Source organism: Microtus oregoni, unplaced genomic scaffold, assembly GCF_018167655.1.
Source record: "Microtus oregoni isolate MIOR12 unplaced genomic scaffold, Mior012 000048F_ref0000485, whole genome shotgun sequence".
NCBI lineage: Eukaryota > Metazoa > Chordata > Mammalia > Rodentia > Cricetidae > Microtus > Microtus oregoni.
The window spans coordinates 18,294,997-18,322,776 of record NW_024543222.1 but is presented as its reverse complement, the minus strand read 5'-3'; the positions used below and the strand labels follow the sequence as shown (position 1 = coordinate 18,322,776).

The window sequence follows — 27,780 nt, the reverse complement described above, 5'->3', positions numbered from 1 at the left end:
GGGTCAGGCACCGAGTCGACGCGCATTTTTGCAAACATCTTTATTAATCTTGTATAAAAATAAGGTTCAAGGAGAATCCTCCAGGCTAGGGCAGCAGCGAGGTGCAGTTTATAAGTTATAGACCAGGCTCGCGCTCAGGCTAAGTATGGCTATTGGAGGGAGAGGGTGCTGCAAGCAGCCTTTCTTTCTTTCTTTCTTTTTTCTTTTCTGGTTTTTTGTTTGTTTGTTTGTTTGTTTGTTTTGGTGTGGTGAGGTGCTTCAAGTCAGCCAGAGGAGCGGATGCTCGACCCAGCCGAGCTAAGAGTCACCTCCTTGAGTTCCAGTCTGCCTACAGCCCTACAGAATCCACCAACGGAAACAGTGGCTACAGCGAGAGGTCAGCAGTGACCTGAAGTGGGGGTCCTGGGGGTCGCCGGCGAGCACTTCGGCGTCCTGTGTCTGCCCGGATGTAGGGCTGGTTCCGAAGATCTGGAAGCCAAAAGAGACACATGGGCATAGGCTCATTCTTCTGAGGATCTGATTTTGCTCACGTGAAAGGGGACACTAATTTACTTCAGTCAAAAACACCACCCCCTAAGACATCCCAGCCATGCAGGGCCAGCACTGGAATCGCAGGCCAGGCTGTCTAGGTACCTGGAAACTAGAGGGGCATCTCCTCTCCCAGGCTGGCCTCACAGAGGAGCCGGGATGTCCGCTTGCCGGTGCGGGCGGTGAAGGGCACTGTCTTGAGCACTGAGATTTTGAAATTAGAGAGAGAGAGAGAGAGAGAGAGAGAGAGAAAAGAAAAACAGAAAAGGTAGCAAGAGGCATGGAGGACAAGCATGGTGGCCCATGAGGAAGAGGCAGGCAGGAGGACCTCTGTGAGTTTGAGGCTAGCCTGGTCTACACAGCAAGGAAAACCTGGGCTACACAGCGAGACTCTGAGGTTGAGGGGAGGTGGTGTGGTGGGGGTAAAAACAGAAACAGAGAGTGACGTAAGACAGACTGAAGGCAGGACCGAGATCTGGCTGTGCCCTCACCTGTGATGATGTCTTCAATGGCCCCATCTCGGTCACTCTCGTAGATGAGTGGCTCTTTCTGCTGCTTCCGCTTCAGCTCAGAGATGAGGTCCATCTGTTGTCGCCTGGCCTTGGGCGGAGACTGGGGAGATGAACAGCTCTAACTTTAGGATGCTTCTCACCCCACCTACTCCAGAACATCTGTGCAGTTCCTCAGCAAGGAGAGGCAGCTAAAGCAGAAAGAACCTGAACCCTCTGCCTCCCCTGGCTTCTGGGGCACTCTCCTTATCCTTGGGTGGGATCTATCTCAACAGAAGGGTTCCTGTACCCCGGTACTGGGCTAGGGGACAGCTGCCTACCTTGGGTGCTGGAGGCTCTTCCCTGCCTGAGGTATCCGCCGCCGCTTCCTTCTTCCACTGCTCCACCTCTTGCTCTGCTTTCTGAGGGCACAGGGCAGGTCTTGGTGAGGAGGGTCCTTCCTTTTTCCCTGTCCCACCTGGGACAGAAGCAGTCCCCACTCCTCCCTCCACTCTGAGGGAGTGGCTGCAGGGCCCACACCCCATGCATCAGACGCGCCCCGCCCACCCGTCAGACACTTGTACCTTATAGGCCTTGGTGAACCGGCTGAAGAGGGAAAAAAACATGGAAGGGGATGTGGTCTTGGGGTTTTCTCCAAAGTACTCCACTACCGACTCGTAGGCCTCCTGCAAGAACAGCCCATTAGCCTCACTAGCCTGGGCCCCTTGGAGCGTGACCATGCTCCATGCCCCTCTTCCTGCCCTGAGGTATCCACAACCGCTTCCTTCCGCTGTTGAATCTCTTGCCATCTCACCTTCCACACAGGGTGGTCCCTTACCCTTCCTCCATCCTCCCAGGGTTCTGCCTGTAGTCACACCCCTCCAGGCCTTGGCTCCACAACCCCACCCTAAGGTTTCAGTGCTCCTGTGCCCCCCCCCACCTGAGCTGTCTTGCTGTCTGCTAGCAGCTTGTCCATGGTGGGGGAGTTGGTCCTCAGGAACTCCTTGAGCACCAGACAGTCATCCTGCCGCACAAACTCTCGCTGTGTCAACTCCAGGCCTCGCTGCAGGGAGCGCACGTCCCCCAGGACACTGTCCAAGGACACTGGGACGGACAGGATGGAGTCAGGGGACCAGGCAGCATGCACACACTTATACTTTGTAGTATCCCTTCCTAACCCACATGAGTGGCCCAAGCCCCCAGTGCTCTATACCTGAGCCTGCCTTGTCCAAGAAGTGCAGGTCGCTGTGAAAGCCCGTGAGTTGTGGGTACTTCTCAGCAATGACCTTCACCAAGTAGTGCAGCAATGTCTGTTTTCGGTCCGTCGACTTCATCTCCAATAACTGGACAAGGTTCTGGTATAAGCCATGGGCCACCAACCAGACAGCAGACCCCAGACCCCACACCAGGAGCCCCCGCTCACCGCATCCAGACTCTGAAGTCGGAAACCATAGGCTGCCCCCCGCTTACTGCTGTTCATGTAGTTGCCAAAAGCCAGGACAATCTGCGAAAGGCAGAGAAAGACTCAGAGATCCAGGCTGGGAAAATCCCTTGAAGAATATTTCTCAGAAAGGATGAAAGGTGGCAAGAAGCCAGTCCTCACGCTCATGCCCTCCTGAATGGACCCTTCAGTCCACGACACATGGAACATGCACATCTCGTCTGTAGACTCTCAACACCATGAGTACACGCTAACGTTATCCTTCACTAGCCCACCCCGTAACTGGCTTCCCAACACCTCCCTCCTCCATCCCTAGACAGCCACATATTCTGGTCTGCAGACACAGCACTGAGCAGCTGCACTTACCATTCCTTTCACAAAGCAATCCTTAGAGTGACTTAGCCCTGGAGCATGAGCTCGGGCACACTCTGCAGGCGTGGCCGAGGTTACGACTGCCGACACCCACTTCCCACCTTAGCCTGTCTGTCGGAGCACATTTGTGAGAAACGGGAACGTTCTCTCTGCTATATCCCAGGCGGAGAGGGCCTGAGTCTCCCTTCCGATGCTACTTAGACTAGGCAAGGCTGGGCCCTGCTCCCCAGTCCCTTGCCCTGAGCTCTCACCTCCAAGATCTGGCGCAGCTTGTCAGAGGACTTGATGGACATTGAGGCTGCGATGATGGCGTTCAGTTGCTAAGGGTGGGATGAAGATGAGGTAAGCTGGAGCCACACTGCCTCCCTCCCCCCAGCCCAGGCTCCACCACACCACCCTGCCCGTCCTGCCCACACCGGCATGAGCAGCTGGGCCGTGTCGGGAAAGTTGCCCAGGAAGGTGAGTGTGTTCATGCGCTCTGGCAGTCTCTGGATGCGGCTGAAACGCAGCATGAAGCGGTCCTCTTCTGACAACTCCTCCATCGGCCGCTGTTCCTTCTCAAACTTGGCTATAAGGCTACGCTCGTATTCCGTGGGCAGGAAGCGGGTCAACAGCTCCAGGAAATCCAGGCTGAGAGTCTGTAGGTCATACCTGCATGAGGAAGCAGAGGGAGAGTGGGTGTCGTCCCAGAGAAAAGGAAGGAACAAACAAGCTTCAACATTTAGTATCTGCAGACAACTTCAAGGAACAAGAGATAGGAGTCAAGGGAAACTGGGAGCTGGAAGCCCCGGTCCTATCATACAGCACTGGCAGATGCCATATATAAATCCTTTGGCCTGGTTGCCCATGCTGGGCAGAAGCAGGAAGTGAGTGGAGAGGTCTCAATCTGGGCATGTTATAGTATTAGCTTTCTTGGCAAGAAATGAGGACAACGTTCCCTAGGGTAAAGTTTGGTGGGTTCCATCACACTGCTGGGGTTCTTTTTTCATTTGTTTGTTTTTTGTTTGTTCTTTTCAAGATAGGGTTTCTCTATGTAACAGCCCAGGCTATCCTGGAACTCACTTTGTAGACCAGGCTGGACTCAAACTCACAGAGATCTGTCTGCCTCTGCTATTGCTGGGGTTCTTACTAGGCTCTGCCTGATGATCCTAGCCTAGCGAGGGGACTGGGCCGCACCCCAAGCGCAGGTACTCACGTCTCAATGGCCTGGCAGATTCTGTCTGCCCCTAGATTGCCCTTGCGTAGGGTGATGGCCAAATTCTTGGCCCGGTTGGCCTCAATGAGGGTTGCCTTGGTGGGAGCTTTGTGGGCTGCTTTTCCCTTCAGGGTGCTGAGGTCCAGGCTGGGGCCTTGAGATCTGGTCTTGAATTGTTCCTCGAAGTCATTCATGTCCAGCTCCTAAGGATGCAAGGACGAGAACGCTAGGCTGAGTAGGCCAAGATCTGCTCACGCTCCTGGCTCAACACTGTGTCCAGAGCTAAGGCTGTAGGTATAGCCTGACAGAATACCACCGGCCAGAATAACCAGTGAGCTGGCTTGACCACAGCCTTGACAGGAGATAACAGGGGAGACAGAGACAAACACCACACAGAGGACCCAGATTCCCAGCTGTTAACGCTGAGAGAGGGGCTAAGCAGCCGGCAGTAAGAAAGATTATTCTGGGGCAATGAAATCAATGTAAGCAGTGGCTCAGAGAACAGGAAACCCATTCCAAGGTGAAACCAGAATCAGAAGGGCCCGGGCTTTAGTTATCTGTGGGAAATGGGCGGGAAGGAGAGCCACACTCAGGGAAGAAGAAAGGCCACAGCGGTCAGGATACTGCTTTCTGGGCTTTCCCATCCTGAAGGAGAGGGCCACCCCTATGCCCAACATGAGCCTGCAGCCCTCTAGTGCCCACTCACCTGTAACACTTTTTCATCATTGAGCTCAGTGAAGACAGTGCCTGTGATCTGATTGGGTTTCAGCGCCACCCAGTTTAGCAATGGCATCCGGAATTTGGTCTGGATGGGTTTCTTGGCCTTCACCCCTGGGAGCAGGAAAGAGTGGTGAGTAGTTCAGACACTGGAGGGAACTAACCCAGTCAGGCCTAACAAGACAGGCAGGAGGCAGGAGGAGACTCCTGGTAGAGTCCGTGGGGACCCTGCCACCCCAGCCCTAGAAGATCTGAGACGGTCTATTCCACTTACCTGGGCCTATCTCTGGGTCTTGTCCTCCAAGGGTATCAGGGGGGCCTCCTGGAGGTGGTGGGGGTGGAGGTGGCACTGGTCCATCAGTACTAAGTGGGGGTGGAGGGGGTGGGGGCGGCAGGTCTCCAGGCAACGGTGGTGCAGGTGGAGGCTCTGCGCAGCCTGGGAGGGGCGGGGCCGGCGGGGGTGCAGAGGGAAGCGCTTCCTGCTGGGACTGGAGGTTAGGTAGTGGCGGTGGCGGTGGCGGTGGTGATGCTGATGCTGCTCCGGGAACCGACTCTGCTTCAGGTGGGAGATGTGAGCCCAGAGAGGGCGTGGAAGGAACCCGTCAACTTAACGACTTGGAGAGGGGATTCCTTGCCACCTCCCTCCCCAATGCATGCATCCAGAACCCACTTCAACCCACCCCCGCGTACCTATGCCACCCTTACAATCCAAATCTCCTTATCTTTCAGAGCCAGGTATACCCCTAGGATACCCTTCCCTGCTCTGGTCTTTCTCCCCCAGCATGAAGCAAACTGTGCACCTGGGCTAGGAGAGTCAGCGGGTACCCCCGGAGTTGGTGCATTGTCACCGCTTGGTGTCGCCACCGCTCCTGGGAGGATCTCGATAGAGACGACATCCCCGGGCCCCCGCAGGATTCGGATTAACCCCTTTTCCTCAAGCTCTTCCACTTTCAGTTCTAGAGCTGAGGGTCGTCGCACCATAGTAGGGGCAGGCACTTTCTCAGGCTCAGGGATACGTCTGGCAGTGCCCATGGGGGTCGATTCGCTGAAACGCTCCTGCGAGCCCCAGGAGAAGGATCAGTGCCCACCCGCAAGCTCTCTGGCATAGAGCAACCCCGCCCCAATCTTCTTCTGGGATAGACTGGGATGTCAAGCGGAGAGGACTCCTTGGGAAGCCTGGCCCGGCTCACACCCCAGCCTAGACGAAGCCCACACCCACAGCTCACCCTCAGGGTCTCCAATTCCTTGCGGGCCTGGCTTAGCTGCTTCTCCAGTTCAGCGATCTTGGCCATGGAGTCGTTCTCTGCGTCCCGAAGCCGCTCTGTCAGCTGTGGCACCAGCACATGGTGAGCTACCACCCGCGGCCAGGCACTGGCACCGCCGGTGAGGGGGCGGCATCAGGCAAGCCTGCCTGGAGGGCTGGGGGTGGCACCCACATCCGCTTGCCCCAGCGTGCCAAGGGTGGGCCAAGCCTGGTACTTGAACCCAAATAAATGAAAAGGGGAAACCAAGACACCAGTGTGAAGAAAGCTGGCAGGGGACAAGACTGTGCTGAGAGGGACCCCAGGATCTAGTTCACTGGAGTCGGGTTTGGAATCTGCGCAGGGAAGAGGCGCCTGCCTTGCGCACAAGTCCCACACAGCGTGGGCGCTCCCTGAAGACTCATTGAGAAAGACACCAAACGGACTCCGGATTTGGATCGAGGGCAAACTCAGCGCCCAGGCAGACTGCCGCCTCCAATCTACACCCAGAACTATGTCTTCCGTTCAGTACTTGCTACACGAGAGGAGCCCCGGGCCAGCCTTCCTGTGGGCCTACTGTGTGGCAGACTAGGTTAGGAGCAGCTCTCACCGTTGCCACCTGCTCCTGCAGCTCCTCCATGTGCTCCAGGACTGCGTTCTTGGTCTCTGTGTCCTCCAGCAGTGTGCCCACATCGAAAACGTTATCCAGGTACGCCTGGATCTGCACCTGCAGCTTGTCACTCTCGGTGAGCCGGAGCCTCTGTCCCCAGACAGCAGGAGCACGGTGAGGTCCGAGGTGGTAGGGGAGTGTCTACCACCACCACTACTTGGACTCTAGTTTGCTTGTTATTTTTATTGACATGATCCACATATCACACAATTCACTATTTTAAGATGTGTTACCTCTTTTCTAAAAGCTCAGTACTACAGACAGAAACCCTACACCAGCTAAGGTTTCCTTCCCATTATCTCTGCCCCAGCCCCTGGCCGCCATGAATCTACCACAATGGATTTGGCCATTCTGGACGTTTCTTATTTTCAAAAGTCATATATAATATTCAGCTTTTTTGTGTATGTGTGTCCGTGTGAGAATTTATGGGCACCACATGAGTTCAGGCATTCTCAGAGACCAGAGAGCACATCTGATCCCCTGGGACTGGAGTTACAGGGGTCTGTGAGTCTCCTGCCATGGGAGCTGGGAACCACAGAGGGTCCTGGGTCCTCTGCAGGAGTAGTAAGTGCTCTTAATCATTAAGCCATCTTTCTAGTCCTTTCTTCAGCTTTTTGCATCTGGCTTCTCTCTTCTTTCACGGCTGAGCCATACAGAAGCTTGTGTCAGGCTAGGTTCCTTATTCCAGATGAATCTTATTCGACTGTGTGGCTAGACCAGCCTTGCCTCCTCTTGCCGTTTGCCAGTCCTGGCTTCAGGAAATCCGACCCCAAAGGCCCCGCCCCTCTAGAAAGCCTCCCAAAGGAACCAGGCCAGAAGCATTGGCTTCCCTGCTCACCCCTCACCTGTCCCTCTGTTCCCTCTTCCCAAGACCCAGACTCAGCCTGAGGCAGCCCCCCTCTGTGCCCAGCATCTCTGGGCTCCCCATCATGTACTGGAGTCAGGGCACCTGACTGAGCTGATGCTCGTGAGTCACACCCAGAGCCTCCTGAGCCTGTTCCGGACCTCGGTGACAGATGTCGTACTAGGTATCCATCATGTAACAGGAGCTCCTCCACACATTCAGAGTCTTTGCCACCTCTGTGATTGAAAGGCTCAGAAGGATGAGCAGATGTGTGCAAGGTCACACAGCTGGCAAGGGGCAGAGGTAGGATTCTGTTTATTTGTGGGCTTTTATTACTGGGGGTGCGAAACCCAGACTGAACTTGAATTTGAGACTCTCCTGCTTTGGCCTCCCAAGTGATGTGATTGCTGGCACATATCACCAAACCCAACTCTCAGAGCCAGGATTTGAACTCAAGACCTGCTAATTACATTAACTATGTACTCTACAGTGAGTGGGTAGTTCTGTCAGGGCGGCCAGGGGTGGAGAGCAGGGCTCACCTGCAAGTACAGGTCCAGACCCAGGTGAGTGAATTCATATTGCAAGAAGACACGGAAGTTCATGTTCTCCACTGAGTGGACCACGATGTTGATGAACTGCATGCAAGCCACCTGGGGGCCAGGAACACCAGCATTCTCTCTTCCACTTCCTATTTGTCTCCAACCCTCCCTCCTCCCCTACAGTTTGTGGTCCACTAACCCGGCCTTGTAACCTTCCCCTTGGTCCGGTCCTTACTCTCCTGACACCCATCCTTTCCCTCTGACAAACTCAATCCTTAACACTTTGCTGGAGCAAAGCCCTGAGAACGGCCACCCAGGTCCCAGCAGGGCGCAGCCAGTCCTCAGCCCCAGAGCTCCGAGCTCACCAGAAAGTCAATGTTGCTGTCTTCATTTCGGAAATATTCCATCAGCTTCTCGAAGCGGTGCTGCTCTCCGCACACCTGGAGAGGGAGAATGGCGGTCACAAAACAATAGGCCATAGCTCCTGTGCCATCTCTTGGTTGATGCCCTAGTGTTCCTATAGGTTCCTCTCTGATTGCATCTAAACGTAGCCAAGTCACTCTTCTGCCCCAAACACCACTCCCTCTCCATCTCACACACCCTACTACTCTGGCTACACTAGCATCTGGGTGCACGTCCCCTGTTCTAACCACCTGGTGGGCTGGCGAAGAGAACCACCACACCCAATTCCTCGGCTTCTTCAAAGCTTTGACCAGTCAAGTTTCAGCATCTCGGTGAGGCCCCTCCTACGAGCAGTTCTGTCTTCTGTGGCAACCCTTTCCCCCATAATATGGAGCATTTTCTAATACTACATTAGTTAGTTACTCCTTAAAAGCTGTTTCCTGACTTTCATTATAGGCATGAGCATGTGTGTGCATGTGTGTGCATGTGTGTGCATGTGTGTGCATGTGTGCAGAAGCCAAAGATCAACCCCAGTAATCAAACCAAGGTCCTTAAAAGCAATTTTTTGTTTTGAGATAGAGTTTCTCTGTGTAGCTTTGGCTGTCCTAGAACTCACTCTGTAGACCAGGATAGCCTCAAACTCAGAGATCCTCCTGCCTCTGCCTCCCAAGTGCTAGGATCAAAGACATATGCCACCACCGGGCGGCAAATCCGTGTTTTTTTGTTTTGTTTTGTTTTTTTAGATTTATTTATTTTGTTTACAGTGTTCTGCTTGCATGTATGCCTGCAGGCCAGAAGAGGGCACCGACCTTATTATAAATGGTTGTGAGCCACCATATGGTTGCTGGGAATTGAACTCAGGACCTCTGGAAGAACAACCAGTGCTCTTAATCTCTGAGCCACCTCTACAGACCCCCAAATCCATGTTTTTAAAAAATATTTATTATATGTGTCCCTGCATGAATATGTGTATAAAATGCGCATGTGGGTGCTTGCGGAGGCGGCAGAGAGCATCGGATACCCTGGAACTGGTGTTGCAGGTGGCTGTGAGCCTCCTGATGCGGGTGCTGGAATCCAAACCCAGGTCCAGCCTCACACCGTATTTGCAGAGGCAGGGTATCTCAGCGGCTTGGTGCTCACAGAGTAGGCTAGGCTGGCTATCACTCAGCTCCAGAGAACTGCCCATCACATGCCACTAAAGTTGGCTCTATTCTTTTTTTAAGATTTATTTATTTTATTTTAGGTATATGAGTCTTTGCTGGCACATATACGCAAGTATGCCTGGTGCCTACAGAGGTCGGAAAAGGGTATCACATCCCCTGGAACTGGAGTTGTGGACAGTTGACAGTTGTGGGCTGCTATTTGATTCCTAGATGGGACTTTCTGTTTTTGCGACATAGTCTCACTATGCAGCCATGGATGGCCTGGTTCCCATAAAGATCCACATGCCTCTGCCTCTGGAGTGGTGGGATTGAAAGTGTGCTACCATGCCTGACAAACCTGGCTTTTTATGTGGGCTCAGAGATTCAGGTCCTCATGTTTACATAGTAGGTACTATATTGAATGTGTACTATTACCCCAGCCCTCTCATTTCTTTTGCTTGCCAGTGTATCCTAAGAACCTACTTCTGTGCCTGGTACACAGTCAACAATCAGTAAAGACTCATGAACGAATGAATGAACATATCAACCAGCCCTTTTTTGGTTCTTTTTTTTTTTTTGAGATGGTCTATGTTGGGTTGGTTTTTATTTTGGCATAAGTTTGGGGTGTTTGGTTTTGGAGCCTGGAGGCTGGCCTTGAACTCACTGTATAGCCAATGATAATCTCAAAGTCCTAATTCTCCCGGCTCTGAGATTACAGCCTGCACCAGCATGCTTAACTCATATCCAGCTGTAGAGATTGGTTTACTGGCTGGGCATGGTGGTATACACCTTTTATCCCAGCACTCAGATGCCCTATCCAGAGGCCATGGTTTCTGGCAATCAGACTCCAAGCAGTACCAGAAGGGCAAGTAGGTTTGGGATGGTGGATCCGGTACCTCCTTGAAGTTGTCAAAGGCTGCAAGAATGATGTCGTGTCCTCCCCGCACCAGGCACACGGCTGCCAGCAGCTCCAGCACCAGAGCCTTGGTTCTGAAAGAGAAGGGGCAGGCTAGTCCCATAGCATGGTAGAATAGTCTGGCTAGAGGACAGGGAAGTGGGGGTGGGGTGGCCTGGACAGCAATCCTGAGGATGGGGACAGAGTCTGCAGGTTTGGAAGCAAGAAACCTTTTAGGGTATGGAGCTCACCTGGGGTTCTTGTTGTTAAGGCTTAGAGCTATCTCATTGACACAGGCTGGGTGGTTCATAACAAGGCTGAAGCCGGACTGTGGAGAGAGGGGAGGTCAGCACCTCCAGGCAGGTCCCCAAGATTGCCAACACCCCTAGCATAGTCTGGGCCACACTGTTCTGGCCTCTCATGCCCAAGTTCTCCACATCCAGGCATAAACGTTCTTCTTTAAAAAGACGGCCCTGCCAGGCAGTGGTGGCACACACCTTTAATCCCAGCACTTGGGAGGCAGAGGTAGGCGGATCTCTGTGAGTTCGAGACCAGCCTGGTCTACAAGAGCTAGTTCCAGGACAGGCTCCAAAACCACAGAGAAACCCTGTCTCGAAAAACCAAAAAAAAAAAAAAAAAAAAAAAAAAAAAAAAAAAGAAGACGACCCTTTTTTTTCTTCAAGACAGGGCTTCTCTGTGTATCTGTGTAGCTCAGACTGTCCTGGAACTCACTCTGTAGACCAGGCTGGCCTCGAACTCACAGAGATCCACCTGCCTCTGACTCCCAAGTGCTGGGATTAAAGGTGTGCACCACCAGTGTCGTTTGTCTTTCAAAAGTCACTGTCAAACACCCTGGATATAATGAGGTCTTGCAGGCATGTTCTTTTGACATACGGACATATATGCAAAGCTCTCATCTAAGACGCTGGACAAACATGAAATAGAGTGACTTTTTAAAAATCACACATACGGCCGACCAATGGTGGCACACCTTTAATCCCAGCACTTGGGAAGCAAAGGCAGACGGGTCTCTGTGAGTTTGAGATCAGCCTGGTCTACAGAGCGAGTTCCAGGACAGGTTCCAAAGCTACACAGAAAAGCCCTGTCTAAAAACAAACAAGCAAAAATCACACACACACCACACACACACACACACACACACACACACACACACAAGTCTCACAATGTTTTAAGAAAGTTTACGGCTTCGTGGTGGCCTGCAGTGCAGCCATCCTCAGCTGCATGTGGCCCCAGGCTACAGGCTGGGCACAGCTGCAGGCTGACGAAGTAAAAACACTGTGGAACCGCACCAACTGCACCAACCTCCCAGTGTCGTACCTCAGCCTGTTCTCCCACAGACTCCACTACCCAACCCTCCTTGATCTCCACCCGAAGCCCATAGTCCCCCCAACCACACCCAGGACCACTTCAGCCGACCCCATATGAGGTTATAAAACCGAGGGCTTCCCCTCAAAACTTATCAGCCTCAGGCCCCCAGGCTTCCCAGCTAGGGCTCCAGGGGAGAGTGACCATGGGGACAAGCCAGCCCCCCTGAGGCCCCGACCCCATGCCACCGGCTGACCTGATAGTTCATGATGGCTCTCAGACACATAATGCACACGTGGACGTCATCCTTCTGGCTGACGATTCGGGAATTCCTCAGGGCCTTCCTACTGTGGGCCGTCGTCAGCCTGGCAGGTGTGGAAGAGGCAGCAGGGTCAGAGCCCCAGCCCCTAGCTTCTTGCTCCCCACACCAGTAAAATGTCCTTTGGAGTGAGGGGGACATGTCTGGAACTCCAAGCCTCTGCTCACTGTCTTCCCAACCCAACAGGCCAGCTGAAGGCAGGCAACCTTCCTCAGGAGCTGGCATGCTGGGGGGAGGTAGTAAGGTCGGGAAAGGATGCAAAGGCTCTTACAAAGACTTGCCTTCTAGGGGCTGGAGAGATGGCTCAGAGGTTAAGAGCACTGGCTGCTCTTCCAGAGGTCATGAGTTCAATTCCCAGCAACCACATGGTGGCTCACAACCATCTGTACTGAGATCTGGCGCTCTCCTCTGGCGTGCGGGCATACATCAAGGCAGAATGTTGTATACATAATAAATAAATAAATCTTTAAAAAAAAAAAAAAGACTTGGCTTCTAAAAGGGCTACTGTGAGCCAGGCATGGCAGCACGTGCCTGTAATTCCAGTGTTTGGGAAGGGACGGCAAGAGGATTGGAGTCCAAGACCAGCCTTGGCTACATAGCAGGGAGTTTAAGGCCAGTCTACAGAGCCTATCTCAAAAAAGAAAGAAGGGGGAGGGATTAGAGTTGACTCGTGACTGGAAGGGTTCAAGGACAAAGCTTGGAAACAGCGCGACACCAGAAATGTCTCCACAAGGTGGCGCTCACATCCACTTGGCCTCTTCCATCTTGAGAGGCAGAGTAAATTCAAAAGTGCCTAGATTCAAGAGCATTCGAGCTCACTACTTAATAGAGAAGTATTTAATCTCCCTACATCTCACTTTCCTCATTTGTAAAAGGAATGGCAACATTAGTCCCATTAGGTAGGGGGATGAGACAAGGTCTCATGGAGACCAGGCTGGCCTCCTTCACAGGTTTACACCACCACACCCAGCAATAGCAGATACCTTCCTTGTGTGTACACGTGTGTGCATTTCGTGTGTGTGCAAGCGTGTGTGTGTGCGTGCATGTGTGTAAGTGGGTATGTGTGTGTGTGTGTGTGCACACGCGTGTGTGTGCAGACCAGTCAAGCTTGAGTATCATCCTTCAGAAGTTTTTCACCTTGTTTGTTGTTGGGTATGTGTGGTGTGTGCACGCACGTGTGCCTATGTGTGTATACACTTCAGTGCGCATGTGAAGGCCAGAGGTTGATTCCTTTACCAGTCTTGTCTTGTTTTTGAGACAGGGTCACTTATTAAACCCAGACGCTCCATGTCTACTAAACCTGGCAGGCCAGCAAGCTCCAGTGGTCCTTTCAGTCGCCCCAGCACTGGGAACACAGGTGCGTGCAGCCGTGCCCAATTTTTATATGGGTGCCAGAGATCCTAACTCGGGTCCATGTTCTTGTACAGAAGCACTCTGGACCTGGCACTCACCAATTAGCTAGGCTGTCTGGCCACTGAGCCCCAGGGACCATCCCGTCTCTGCCTCTCCAGGGCTGGGATTACAAGCACATACCACTGTGCCCAGCTGCTTTCAGGGGTGCCAGGGACTCAACTCAGGCAAGCACTTTACCCACTGAGCCAGCCCCTCGGCCTCAATAACACCCTCCTCACAGGCTTGTTGGGATTATGTAATAAGCTGCAGCCTGGCACCTAGTAAGGAGGATATGGAGTGCGCGCTCTCTATTATTTTTGGCCAAAAGAAAAAAAAAGCGAGGTTTTCATTTTCCAGCCCTGAGGCCTCCAGCAGAGTCCTCCCCACTGCTGTTTGCCACATCAGCCTTCCTATCACTGCTCCAAGATGCTCCCAGTCTTTGTTCACGCTATCCCCCTTCCCTATCGCGTGTCATAAGGCCGCTATCCATCTGTCAGACACCGGTCCAGCGTCACCTCTTCTGGAAATCTTCCTAGTACCCGCAAGCCATGGGCACCTCCCTTCTCAGAGATCTAGGTCACATCTAAATTGTCTTTCCACTAGACTGTGGCCCTGGAAAGCAGAATGAACTGTCTTATTGGCACTCACCACTAAGACGTGCTATATAGGAAGGGTATTTAGTAAGTGTCTAAAAAAAATGTTTGTTAAGAGAATGAACGAAGAGGGAAAGAAACATATTGTGAGATCTTGGGGCTCAATATACAGTTGGTCCAGAATGGTGGCATAGCAAGAGTACTTGCCTCACATACCTGATGTCCTGGATGCAAGTCCCAATGCCAATATGTGTGTATGCATATAAACACATATATACGTGTGTGTGTGTGTGTGTGTGTGTGTGTGTGTGTATCTTGTGGGGCTGCAGAGATGGCTAGTTGATAAGTGCACTTGCCTACCAAGAAGACGCAAGAAGACCTGAGCTTAAATCTCCAGCCCCCATATAAAAACCAAGCTTAGCTGGGTCAGCTATTGGCACACACACAAATACCGACCCACACATATACACACACAAATAAATACGTAAACATATATTCGGTCCCTCCGACTTAACACAGGAAGACACACACGAATACGGATACACTGACCCACACACACACACACACACAGAGAGACACACACATAAATAAATACGTAAACATATATTTGGTCCCTCTGACCTAACACAGGAAGCTAATGCTCCAGGGTCATCACCTTCCCCTTCCCTGTATCCCGACAAGAATATCCTGTGTCAGGATGAGGAAACCAATCCACAGCAGCTGTCTTCCACCCCACCACCCCACAGAGTCAGGCCCCATGCACCTGCCCCCGGGTGGCTACGTACCGGGGAGAAGGGGGGCACCTGGAGGCCGCATAGGAAGAAACAAGGGGTTAGATGGGTACAGAGAGATCCTACCAACCCCCAAACCCCCTCCTTATTCCAGTCTCCCTCAGATTCTAGTCTCTAGATGCCACCACCTGAAGACTTAATACACTGGTGTCCAGAAGCCAAGACTCTGAGCCCCATGCTGGACTGCACCTTCCACTGACCCCCAGGGTCTTGGTTAGATGTGGCAGGTTAGATGCGCCTCGCTCCCCTCATCCCATCTGGGGCCCCACGTACTTGATGGTCAGGCGATTTTTGGGCACAGATGGGGGTGGTGCCTTAGTGAGGTCTTCGACGGACTGGTCCAGAGGCTTGCTCTTCTCTGTGGTAGAGGCCACGGTGTCTGTGCTCTCCATGTCGTACCTGGAGGTGCAATGGAAGGAGCGTGGAAGTTCTTATCACAAGGACACCTTTTTGGGTTTTTGTTTTGTTTTGTTTTGGTTTGGTTTGGTTTGGTTTGGTTTGGTTTGGTTTAGCTTTTCAAGACAAGGTTTCTCTGTAGCTTTGAAGCCTGTCCTGGAACTCACTCTGTAGACCAGGCTGGCCTTGTACTCACAGAGATCCACCTGCCTCTGCTGGTGAATCCCAAGTGCTGGGATTAAAGGGGTGCACCACCACCGCAGGCTCACAAGGGACACTTAAATAGGGGAAAGAGGGACATGACAGGCAAGGCAGATTTGCAAGAGAGGCTGGGGCAGGAAGAGGAGGCTATGTTCATTCATGGCTCTCATTTTTGTTTGTTTTGGGTTTTAATTTTTGAGACAGCTTCTTAGTCTGTAGATCAGGCTGGCCAGAACTCACAGAGATCTGACTGTCTCTGCCTCTCAAGTGCTGGGATTACAGATCTGAGCCACCACAGCCTGGTTCATCTATGGCTCTTTGCTGAGCACGGTAAAGGGTGAAGGGAGAAGGAATGTCCCTCCTGGGCAAGGACGGGCCATCTGAAGAACCGTCGCCCAGGGCCAAGTCCAACTTTCCTGGGACAGGGCGAGAGATCAGTTCCTGTTCAGAGGAGTAGCTAAGGCCCAGGAATGTGTGATCACAACTCTGAGGGGCAGCCTAAGGGCTGGGAACAGTCACTTACGTGACAGAGCATTGGGCGAAGGCCAGATACTCAAGCAAGACATCCAGACCACGGTTCTCTTCATTGAGGAACTCCTGCACCCACCTGCAGAGGACAAGGTTCAATGAGTTACAGCCAGAAAGAGTTCTGTCCAACTGAGCAGCAAGCAAAGCAAAGCCCTTGACCCTTGGGTGCCACTGCCCCAGAACATAGCACCATCCCCCACCCTCAAGAGACTCAAGGATACCAGGAGATGCTGAGGGCCTGAGCAGGACCCACGGCCCAGCTGTGTGTGTACAACTAGCACAAGAAACAGGGGAGAAGGAAATGGACCACAGGCTTAGCCCGTGATGGAAGGGCTGGAAAGCCCCAGACGCTTCCCGGAGGCAGAGTTTTCCTAAACTCACCCAATGTGGTTTGTCCTCAGGGATGTCTCCAGCTCCCGCAGCACCTGTGTAGACTCCTGAACTCGCCTCTTAAACTGGGGGCCAAAAACAACGAGTCTGTGGGTGGAGCCCAGACTCCCACAGTCCTGGGGCAGCATCCAGAAGTACGCACCCCCACCACGTGCTCAGACTCCCACAGTCCTGAGGCAGCAGCCAGAAGCATCCACCCCCACTATGTACGCAAGGCCTTTCACGTTTAGCCTCCCCCACCACCTCCACACACCTGCCCAGCAGAATGAAGAGTCATGGACTGCATGCCCCCACCTCCAACGTGGAGGGCACAGCCACACATGTTTGAAGATGCAGAGGGCCCAGACATATCTCCACACAGAGATATAGCATACCTATATAGACACATGTACATCTCTACGCAAACATACTGGACATAGAAAATTCAAACACAAGCACGCACATGCACCCAGGAGACCCTGGACACGTACACACGCCTACCCATTTTCTTAGGTATGGGTACGTGCATATTCTTTCATTTTTCTCCCTCTCTGTCTTTCTCCCATGCATGGACTCAGGGATACACATGACAACAAACATACCTACAAGCCTCAAAGTACACACATCTAACACACACATAATCTATGCATGAATATACAGGGTGCACATATGTACACACATAATATAAATACACACAGGAATGTCCATGTAAGTACCTGTAGGATACACACATACACACACATATATGCATATATATATACATCTATACATATTCACATACACACACACACACACACACACACACACACACACACACACATATATATATATATATATATATATATATATATATATATGAGTCTATGGGAGAGCCTGCCTGGGCTACTCAGTCCTCAGTCCCTGATAATTAAATCACACATGCATACTTACACATGAACTCACACAAGGCCACAAAAAAGATATATGCAGCTGCTCCAGCTGTTTAGAGGGTACAGGATGGAAAGGGACAGAACAGAAAGGGAGATATATACCCCCAGATTGGACATCCAATCAGCTGCTACCTTTCGGCTGACCCCACCAGTATCCAGGTAGCTCTTCAGCTTCTGAATGTAAGCTGCGGGGGGATTCTTGACTTGAAACCGCTCCTGGGGAGACAGATGGAATATACAGAGAGTCAGCCAGAGCAGTCCAAAGACCACTGTTGTCTAAATTGTTTCTGGAAAACCCAAAGTACAAACTTTGGACATATGGAACACTTTAGCCTTGGGCCTGGTGTGTGCCTCTCCTGGGGCCAGTGGACTAGAGGCCAGTTCTGCCACAGGCCTGCCTGGGGGGATTCATTCAGGCCTGTCTTGCCCTTCCTGGACGGGAGTGCAAAGTTCAAGGAGGAGCCAGCTCCCTGGCAGGTAGAGAGCCCATCTCGAGGACACATGTCCTGCCCCTCCACATAGATAGATAGGTACCTCTGTGTGTTCTTTTCCTGTACTCCGCTGCCCCAGTCCCTCGCACAGAGGCAGGGACCACAGCAGAGACACACCCCTGCCCCAAGGCTCCTATCATTCCCAGCCCAGAACCCTCAGATGTGCCCAGATACCCTCTTCTACCTTCTACTCTGCAGTCTTTGAGCCTAATCTCAATGGTCGCCGCTTGCTCAGCACGCAAGAGGCCCTAGGTTCAGTCCCCAGCGGAGCAGAGCCATGAGGACAGCCATGGCTAGTCCTCTAGGACATGCCCTGCTGATGACCCCTGAGGTTTCTGATCCGATCTTCCAAGGGAGGACAGAATCCTACAAGGGCCCCTAGCCACCTGGGTAGACATTATCTCCTGGGCAGCATGGCGGAGCCCCTCTCCTGCCAGCTCCTGCATCCTCAGGGCAGGCACTTCCGGGACACCCACCTGGTCACAGATGAGTTCCCACTTCTTCTCATTGTCATACTGGCTCAGCAGCTGGACCTTGTCTGGAGGCAGGTTCATACAATTCTGGGGAGGCAGAAGACAAAGACCCCTGAGTCTAGGACTCACCCATCTTCAGAGAACCCACAAAGCTCCCTCGAAGACGTACATCCTCTCATCCTAACGGGTAAGCAACATTGTCCAGTGAGGAAACCGGGGCCCTTAGAGGTAGCCCACCTTCCCCAAGGCCCCAGGAGGAGGGGGTGGGGAGGCTCTCCCACCATCCATATCACCTTCCTGGCACACCTGACATGAGGCAAAAGTATGCATTCCTCAGGGACCTCCAACACCTCTAGGCTCCATTTTTTTCACTGGAGCTAAGGAGATATGATCTCTGCCTCCATCCGAGCGAGGAGCCAATGGGGAAGCCATCTCCAGACAGGCCCAGCTGGGACCTGCCAGCAAGGTCTTCAGACTAAGCCCAGGTCACCAGAGGGTGGAAGGGACTTAAGGCAGTGTGTCAGTCACCAGGGAGTTCCAGAAAGATGTGTCACAGCAGCAGAGGTGGGGGGATTTGAGGGATGGAAGTCATCCCGCTGCGGAATAGGCAGAAAGCTGGGGCTGCGGTTCTGGTGGCCCAGGCTGGGACTCTCCCACACCCCGCAGGATCTGAGCTACAGCAGCCGTTCTCTCCCCAGGTCCTCTTCCCCTAGCTGCACGCTCTTGTCACCACAGCTCAGATGAGATGTGCCGTTCAGCCAGGACTCTGGGTTTAAGTAGGTGTTAACAGTCAAAAGTAGGGGCCCCCGTGGACCTAAGGGCAAGCCCAACAGACCTATAAAACAAGGCCAGTTCACCCCAATACCAGAAAACTCAAGTTGAATGAGAACCTAACTATATGTCAGTCCCCCAATGCCAGTTCTTGCCCTCATTGAGACCCCAGTTTAGCCTGGATCTCCACTGGGGATATGGGAACTCCCAAAGAGCCCAACCTAAAGTCTGGGAGTTGTCTGCCACCCCCTCTGGTAGTTCAGGCTATGTACTCTCTGAACCTTGGCTCTGAGAAGAGGCCATAGCTGGAGCAGAAAGAGAACCACACCCACTCCAGACTCCTCAGCTAGCTTCCTCTCTTGGGTGGCAGGCAGGGTTAGGTCTGGGGCTCTGGCCAGACCTTACCCCAAAATCACTGCCTTGACTCATCCTCGGGGAACAGGAAGCTGGGCATTATCAGCCCCCATTGCCTAAGCTTTCCGGCTGGGGCCCTATTTGTGAGGTGAAACTGCCCACCCACCATACGCCAAGGTCAGCCAGGGACTGAGGTCATCCCTGTCCCCATTGCGAAAGTGAGGCCGGACCGAAGAAACTGCACCAGATCAGCTCCTGCTGCACGACAGAGCCTTTCCAAAAGGGGTCTGATGGCGGTGGGGTGGGGCCCACTCTACCTCAGGGGCCTAGGAAGCCACTTCTCCCTCTGTCTGATTTATCCCCCACCCAACAGAGACAGAGCTGGGGGGACTGAGGTACAGCAAGGCTGGGGAAAGAGGAAGTAAGACCCAGCCCTGCCAGGACCCAGGGCCCTAAAGCTGGGGTCAATGCAGAGGAGGGAGATGAGGAGAAGCTGAGCCCAGGTCTCTGAGCCTTCGAGGGACAGCCTCTCTGATGTGAGACATCTGAGGTCTCACTTACCTTGGAGACCCACTAGGCTCTGGAATGACCCTGTAGTGTTTCTTTTTTTTTGGGGGGGGGGGTTTCGAGACAGGGTTTCTCTGTAGCTTTGGTGCCTGTCCTGGAGCTAGCTCTTGTAGACCAGGCTGGCCTCGAACTCCCAGAGATCCGCCTGCCTCTGCCTCCCGAGTGCTGGGATTAAAGGCGTGCGCCACCACCACCCGGCTCCAGTAGTGTTTCTTGTTTGTTTGTTTGTTTTTTGAGCTAGGGTTTAACTACGTCCTGGAACTCGCTCTGTAGACCAGGCTGGCTTTGAACTCACAGACATCCGCCTGCCTCTGCCTCCCGAGTGCTGGGATTAAAAGCCTGTGCCACTACCATCCAGCGGTAATTCTAATTTCAATAACAACCCCAACAGTCAGGCTAAACAAGTAGCCTCACCTAAATGCATTTCATGGCAAACACTGACCTCCTCTTGTCCTGACCACCATCTCTGGCCTTGCTAATATACTCATCTCACAGAGAAGGCACGGATTAGCTCAGCAACCTGCCCAAGGTTACCTTACAAAACCAGTAAGAGTGGGGGCTGACTGGCTTTGAGCCACAGCCCTAGTTCATACCCTCAGGACCACTCCAGAGACAGTGTTAGGGACAGACAATCTCTTCAGGGGGCCGCCTGATGTACCTGTCTCAACAATGGCAGAAGGCAGGGTGCCCCTTTGCCCCTTCCCTACCTGGGACTCTTCAGGCCCCGGGCCCACGTGCCAGCCTGCCAGACACTCTAAATTTAGGCTCAGAAATCAGAAATAGCTCTGACAGCACTGGTACTCATTAGCAGCTGCTCCCCAGCTGTGGCTGTGCCCACCAAGGAACTGGGTAACCGGGGAGCAGGAGACGGGCCAGCAAATGCCATGCACTCAGCGTGAGGTAGGGCCATGCCAGGCCCTTCAGCAAGGGCACAGTCTGCTGAGCAGGTGCTGGGGGGTAAACAAAAGACTGGCTGACTTGTTCAAACAGGACGGGAAGGGATAGGTAGTCCATGTGTATGAATGGCAGATCTGCCTCCTGAAAGGACGGAGGAGGGGAGCTGGGATGCAGAGGGACTGGGACTGAGTTCAAAGGACCCGCCTAGGTGGACTCTGAGCCCACCTAAACTGACAGTTTATTGGCCTGTCAGCCTCTGTTTCCTCCTCCATAGAATGGGCACAGGCTGGTCCCTCTCATAGTCCCAGAGTGCCTGGCAACATTCAGAAGCTATGTTTTGATATAATATTATTCTCTGGTGACCCACCACCAGGAAGGGACATCTCATCTATGTGGGGCACAGGAGATAGGAGGGGTTTACAGAAGACTTCAAGGTTGGGGGGGGATGGTAAGTGAGCAGGGATATGAAAACATCTGGATTGCCCGAAGCTGGCTCCAAAGTTTGGCCAAATCTGTGCTGGCCCTTTTCCTACAGTCTTGTAGGCCAAGTGAGGAAGCAGATGGGTTCATTGGATGGGGTGTGGCCAAGCAAAGGAACTGATACCTGACATCTGGCATAAGCCTATTATAATCCCAACACTCTGTTAGCTCCAAGTTTGAGGGAAGACTGGACTACATAGTGAGACAATGTATAAAAAATAAACAAATAAGAGCAGGGTGGTGGTGGCGCACACCTTTAATCCCAGCACTTGGAGGCAGAGACAGGCAGATCTCCTGGTTTGAGACCAGCCTGGTCTACAGAGCAAGTTCTGGGACAGCAGCCAAGGCTACACAGAGAAACCCTGTCTTGGAAAACAAAAATAATATTAAATATAAAAATAATAATAATAAATAAACGGAACTGATTTCATTCGCATTCCTATTAGACTGTTTGGAGACAGCCTTCTCTCCTTGCCCTGACCTCTGGAGACTCTGGAGGCTGAGCCCAGCTTCAGTTCATCCCCACCCAGCCCTGCAAGCTCTTCCTATGAGCCTGAACTCCTGGCACCGCCTGCTTTGTTGACTTCTGAGACGCTGTCCCAGGAGACTGAGGACTCTGGCCACATCTGGACGCTGCCACACCCGACGATTTCGCTTTCAATTTGCACAGATTCTAGGCTCCATCCCGCCACCCCACCCCTTCCTCACAGCCCAGCCCCCAGACGTCCAGGAAGCTCCTGAAAGTGGACCCCAATTCCAGTGTCAGGTAACCCCCCAGCTCAGCATGACAGGTCCAAACGCCAAGTCTACCTCCAGGCCTGTCTGTGTAGCTGCCCGCCCCTGGGAGGTCTCAACCTTGGCCTTCAAGCTGTTAGCACACATGCAGAATCAATCAGTGGCACCCATCACTTAAAATCCCGGATACAGGCTTGCAGGAGCTCTTACAAGCAGCCCCAGGCTTAGAGGAAACCTTGTTGTCACCCACCCTGCATCAGGAGCTAAGAACTCCCAAAGTCACCATTTTCTCCAGGGACAAAGGTGAGAGCCGGGACACCAGACCTTGCCACGCATATAATCTAGGCTAACAAGAGAATAACGATAACAATAATAAATTATTCCCTAAACACTCCTCAGGCCTCAGTTCCCTTCCAAGTATTGTAGATCTATCATCAATTCATTTAAACATCAACAAGCAAACCAGTTACTACCATAACCCCATTTCCCACATGGGAAATGGAAGCTCAGAGATATTAAGTCACTTGCCCAAGGAGACCTAGCTGATAACGTGGTTTAAAAAACTCAAGGTTTGGGGCTGGAGAGATGGCTCAGCGGTTAAGAGCACTGCCTGCTCTTCCAGAGGTCCTGAGTTCAATTCCCAGCACCCACATGGTGGCTCACAGCCACCTACAATGGGATCTGATGCCCTCTTCCGGCACACAGGTGTACACGCAGAGAGCACTCATACATAAAATTAAATAAATTTAAAAAAAAAAACTCAAGGTTTGTCCATTCTCCCCCCCCCATCTCTATCACGCCTCTGCCTGAAGTAATGGGTTTCTGGGGTCCTGGCTGCAGACACTAGCCCCAGTCCCCATCTGAGGAACCAGGAACAGCCACAGTAGCTTCCTGCCACCCAGCACCCTACACTTCCTGTTGTTGCCCACACTGGGTTCTTACTCACTAGGGGAACCCCCCCCTCAGCTCACTATCCGTGTAGGGAAGTAGAGGCCTCCCACCCCCTTCTCGTGTGCACACCGCTGCTGGTGGCTACCACCGTTAGCATCATGCTACTCCACCCTGCAGGAGAGTTGGGCCCTCCCTCTCGTGGTTTCCGGCCACCAGGCAGTTTTCGGTCTAGGCCTCATTGCTTCTAACCTGTGCAATGGCTGAAGCTATTCTGAGTCTGAGATAGCTGAAGACCTGGGGATGACTCAATAATATATGGCATCCTGGGACGTTCCTGGTGGGGGAGGAGCAAAGGGCCGCAGGAGGGAGAAGCCCAGGACAGCTCCCCTCATTTCCAGTAGAGAGTATTTACTGACATTTGCACCTTGCTAAGCTCTGTATGGAGCCCTCTACTTAATCTTTTACCTCAGCCATCCTACGAGGTCGCCATAAGCCTATCATCTTCTCTTCCATGTAAGGAAAACTGGAGCTCAGAGAGGCGAACTTACCCAAGGTCACACATGAAATAAGCAACAAGGATGGAACTCGTCCGCCAAGCTGCAGGATCCCCAACCCCAGCCCCTTCAAAGGCAGGGAGAACCAAGCCACCTTCCAGAATTGTGTATTGCCAAGAAAGATACAGAGGTGGCCCCAAGGGCAAACCCACATGCTCCTGCTCACCTCATCCAGCTGGCCCTGGATGCCATTGTGAATCATGCCCACTACATCCCTGCATTTGAGGTCAGCATGTGCTAGCCCTGCCTGCTGGAAATACCAGCATGGCCTTTGCCCAGCTCAGCATCTAGCCACAAGGCCACGACCCAGTGAGATCCACTGAGAAGACAGTCCAGAGGCAGGAGGCACGGGGACCAAGTGATGACGCCTCTGTCACTGACCAGCAAAGCAGAGATGTCCAACCTGTTCTCCACCACCAGCCCCAGAAGTGGGAGGCAGAGCACCAACGACCTATATTCTTCCTGGAGCTGTCCCGATTGTCCCAAACTGCCTGATAAAGTACCTGTGTCCTGGGTAAGGTATCACTCAAGCTTCACACAGACATGCCCAGGTATTCCTTTACCCCAGGTCCACAGGCAGATCACAGGAGCCCTGTAGCCAGTAGCATACGTAGCACTTCGAGCAAACCGAGACAGGGTGGCTTGCCATGTCAATCCCCTCACCCTGCACGACTCTCAGAGAAGACAGGGAAATGCTGGAAGACACCCAGCCTTGGGCATGGGCGTAGGAGAGGCGAGAGCTCAGAGCCTGGCTGGCTGGTGTTCCCACCACCATAGGCCTATGTAGTGGAGCAACCATCGCTCCTCCGCGGTTGCTAAGGCAGCAGCCAAAAACCCTGGTTCAACCCGCTCTTTCTCCCCAACCTCATTTCAAGCAGGGCACCCCCCTCTCACAGCCTTCTTGAGAAAGTAGTACCCCATTATTCTTAGTGGGAAAACATATCTTTACTCCCCTTGTCTGGCTGGTGGAAACACTCCCAGACCCATAAAAAGAGAGCCATGGCTAAGAGAAGAAGGGGACTGGAGAGATGGCTCAGTAGTGAAGAGCAAAGAGACTGTTCTTCCAGAGGACCTGGGTTCAATTCCCAGCACCCACAGGAAAACTCACAACTGTCCCCCAGTTCCAGGGGAATCTTACACCTTCACACCAATGCACATAAAATAAATTTAGAGGAGCTGGAGAGATGGCTCAGAGGTTAAGAGCACTGGCTGCTCTTTCAGAGGTCCTGAGTTCAATTCCCAGCAACCATATGGTGGCTCACAACCATCTGTAATTTGATCAGGATCCCTCTTCTGGCATGCAGACAGAACATTGTACGCAAAATAAATACATAAATTTAAAACAATAACTTGAGAGAGAAAGAGAAAGCACTTAGAGAGTTGGGAATCTTACTCCCTTCCAGGGATGAAGGGGCTAAACTGAAATGACAGGTTCCCTGGGGCCATGTGACGGGGAATTCTGTCCCCCATCAACAATGGGCCCCCACAGCAACTTCTGGTTCTTTTCTTAGACATCACCTAAAGACTGAGCCCCGGCTGCACCTTAGCAGCCAGACGGAGCCACACCCACTGTAACTCCCGTGCTCACCAAATCTTTAGCCTTGGGTCGCCCCAAGCGGAGAGCAAGGCTATTAATCCAGGTAGAGCTCATGACCCTGACTTCGAGGGAACCAGAAAAGCCAGTTCTAAACCACCTTGTGAGGTGAGGATGGATTTACCCACCCAGGGAGGAGAAGGGACACTTTGAATTCCAAGGGAACCTGAAAGCCATGGGTACCCCTGTGGATGCTGCTGCCCTAGACTTCCACTGCGCCACCAAGACACTCTGGAAGATCTGTCTCCTGATCTTCCCTCCATGCTCCGGCCCTCAGAGGGGTCCAGCTGCATTTCAAGACTAACTCATCACTTCAACCACAAGTCCAGCCAGGGCAATCAAGCCCCACCCTTGCTTCAGAACATCTCCACTTGACTTTTGGAATTTCCACTGGTCTGAATTATTCAGAAGGCTCCTCCCCACTAGAGTACATGACTGAACAGATTGGGACCCAGTCTTACCCCTATCCACAGACACACACATAAAGGGAAAGATGACCCACGGTCCAGCTGTGAGGCTGAACTCATCACTAGCTCAGGCTCCTCAGAGGGCCCCTCCCCCACTCGCTCAGCTCTGCTGAACTTGGTCAAGGTCTGGATTTGGGGAAGATGGAGTTAGAGGCAGGTGGAGAGATAGGGAAGTCCAAGGCTCGCTAGCTTGGTCTGAAATGCCCCCTCAGAGCCCCTGCTTTCAAAGGGACAGACCCCACCCCATCTTACAGATCCCCAGGCTCCTCTTGTCCTTCTTTTGGAGAGGAAGGGAGCCAAGATTCTCTGGAACTGTTGGGAGGTGCCCCTTTGGGACCATGCAAGGGATCTGGCAAGTCAGGCTGAAGGACTGGCTAGCCAGAGAGGGGAAATGCCGTCTAGGGGACAGTGTGCCAGAACTTCTGTTTCCAGAGTGAACCTCTCCTGGGCTCCCCACCCTCAGACCTGCAAGAGCAGCCTACTGAGACTGCCAAGTGCCTCCAGGAAACAGTCCAGCCTTACTCCCTGTCACCCAGAGTCCAGCAAGGGATTGCTAAGAGTAGACAGGCCACTGGGCAGCCACCTACAAAAGAGCAGGAAAGAGTGCTGGGCTAAAGAGGGGGAAGTGAAAACGAGCGGCCTTTCCCCTTTCCTACCCTTCCTCTGCCTCCCACCCATCTTAGGGACCTCTGACTGCACTGGGGTGCCCACCCTACAAGAAATACTGCAATTGCTCCAGGCTCAACCTGAGCTGCTGCGGACTCCCTCCCCCCAGGGACCTAGACTCCAGCTCCTCTCCATCCCATCCCACCCTCCCCTGCCCCAATTTCCCAAGCTGGTGACAGCAAGGGGGAGGGGAGCCTTCCAGACTTTTGTTCCACCCCAAGCCAGAGTGCCCAACCCACCCTGACCCGCCCTTATTAATGTTACTCCTTTCAGTGGTTAGGAGGGGGTGACTGTGATGGATGTAACCCATTCCGGGGCATAGGGGGTGGGTAAGAAACACGGGCGAAGGACTTGAGTCCAACTCCTAGGCCAGGCACACCACAACGAACTAGGACCAAAGACTCCGCTAGGGCTATGGCTTCCAGGAGGTTAAATTATAACCCCTTCCATCTTTGACCCTGAGACGCTGAAGGGCGGGCGCTCAAAACCCGCACCCACAAGCTGGGCCTGTGTGCAGTGGAAAAGGGGGCGCCAGCCTCCCCCCACCCTGAGCGCGTTCGGAACCCAACCTCACAAAACATTTTTGACACCTTTAGACCTAGGAGCATGGGAGGGGGGGGGGCGTCCCTTAAGAAGGCTTACTGGAGGTGGCTAAAGAAAGTTTTTTGCGGGGAGAGTGTTAAGTCACTCTGAAAGATGACTCTGTCACTCCCACCCCCTGGAGGGGCAGCAGGTGGGCTAGGGATCTCCAAGCGGCATCTGAGTCCCAAGAGGCGGGGACGCACACGGAGTCCCCGTCATCCCAGGCTCCCGGTGCGCACCAGGTCACACTCACCAAGACCCGCGTGAACCTCTCCTCCAGCTCCCCGGCCGCCGGCATCGGTTGTTTGGGGGCGGCTGGCTGCTTCGGGGGCGATGCGGTGGGGCCCGCGGGCTGCTCGGCGCTGCCGGCCGCGTTGCCCATGGTGGTCCCCACCCAGCCAGCCAGGCGCCTCCAGCCTCGGAGATCCAGTTTTCCCAAGGGGTCGTGGACTAGGCTCCCGGAGCCGGGGGCGAAGGGCAGTAGCGGGTGGCGGGGCTGGGCTCGGCTTCTCTCGGCTCAGCAGCACGCAGAGGCCGGGGTGCGGCGTCCCATCGCGGCGGCCCCGTCCGAGGGAGCGGGCGGCAAGCGAGGCTCGGGGAGGAAGTCGGGCTGCAGGCGGCCGGGGCCAGAGGGTTGGGCCGGGGGCAGGAAGCTGCGGCGCGGGCTCCCCCCTCGGCGATTTTCGAACTTCTGCTGCCGCTCCCGGTGCGCGCAAACCGCAGTTCTCCGCCGCGCACCCGGCCCCAGGGGGGCGGGCTGCAGGGAGGGGGCAGGCGCGGGCGCTGGCCGGGGGTCCTCCGCAGCCATGGCACGCCGGCCGGGGGCTGCCGAGAGCTGCACCTGCCGCGGAGGGGGCGGCCGCCGAAGCACCTGCCCGAAGCCGAGCCGACCCAGGCGAGGCCCCGGAATACAGCGGCGTGCTCGCCAGGCGCCTCCGGG

General features: G+C 53.5%; 1 protein-coding gene across 6 annotated transcripts; it reads right to left on the bottom strand.

Moving 5' to 3' along the window:
• Positions 1-23: 23 nt before the first annotated feature.
• Fmnl1 (formin like 1) lies at positions 24-27,780 on the bottom strand. 6 transcript variants are annotated; one of them, XM_041635744.1, is made up of 28 exons: positions 27,094-27,780; positions 18,286-18,369; positions 17,421-17,534; positions 16,402-16,475; positions 16,016-16,099; positions 15,169-15,294; positions 14,890-14,907; positions 12,057-12,165; positions 10,726-10,802; positions 10,476-10,569; positions 8,401-8,475; positions 8,036-8,146; positions 6,593-6,742; positions 5,968-6,069; positions 5,542-5,797; positions 5,016-5,297; positions 4,731-4,855; positions 4,025-4,227; positions 3,246-3,480; positions 3,081-3,149; positions 2,440-2,520; positions 2,230-2,359; positions 1,957-2,120; positions 1,601-1,702; positions 1,358-1,438; positions 1,020-1,140; positions 634-732; positions 24-468 (listed from the first exon to the last, which is right to left on the bottom strand). In XM_041635744.1, the coding sequence occupies exons 1-27, from the start codon at positions 27,220-27,222 to the stop codon at positions 641-643; spliced, it is 3,288 nt and encodes a 1,095-aa protein (XP_041491678.1). In that variant the 5' UTR covers positions 27,223-27,780; the 3' UTR covers positions 24-468; positions 634-640. The 6 variants fall into 6 exon arrangements, with proteins under 6 accessions (XP_041491678.1, XP_041491676.1, XP_041491677.1 ...); XM_041635742.1 differs by lacking the exon at positions 634-732; XM_041635743.1 differs by lacking the exon at positions 634-732 and having other exon boundaries at positions 5,016-5,294.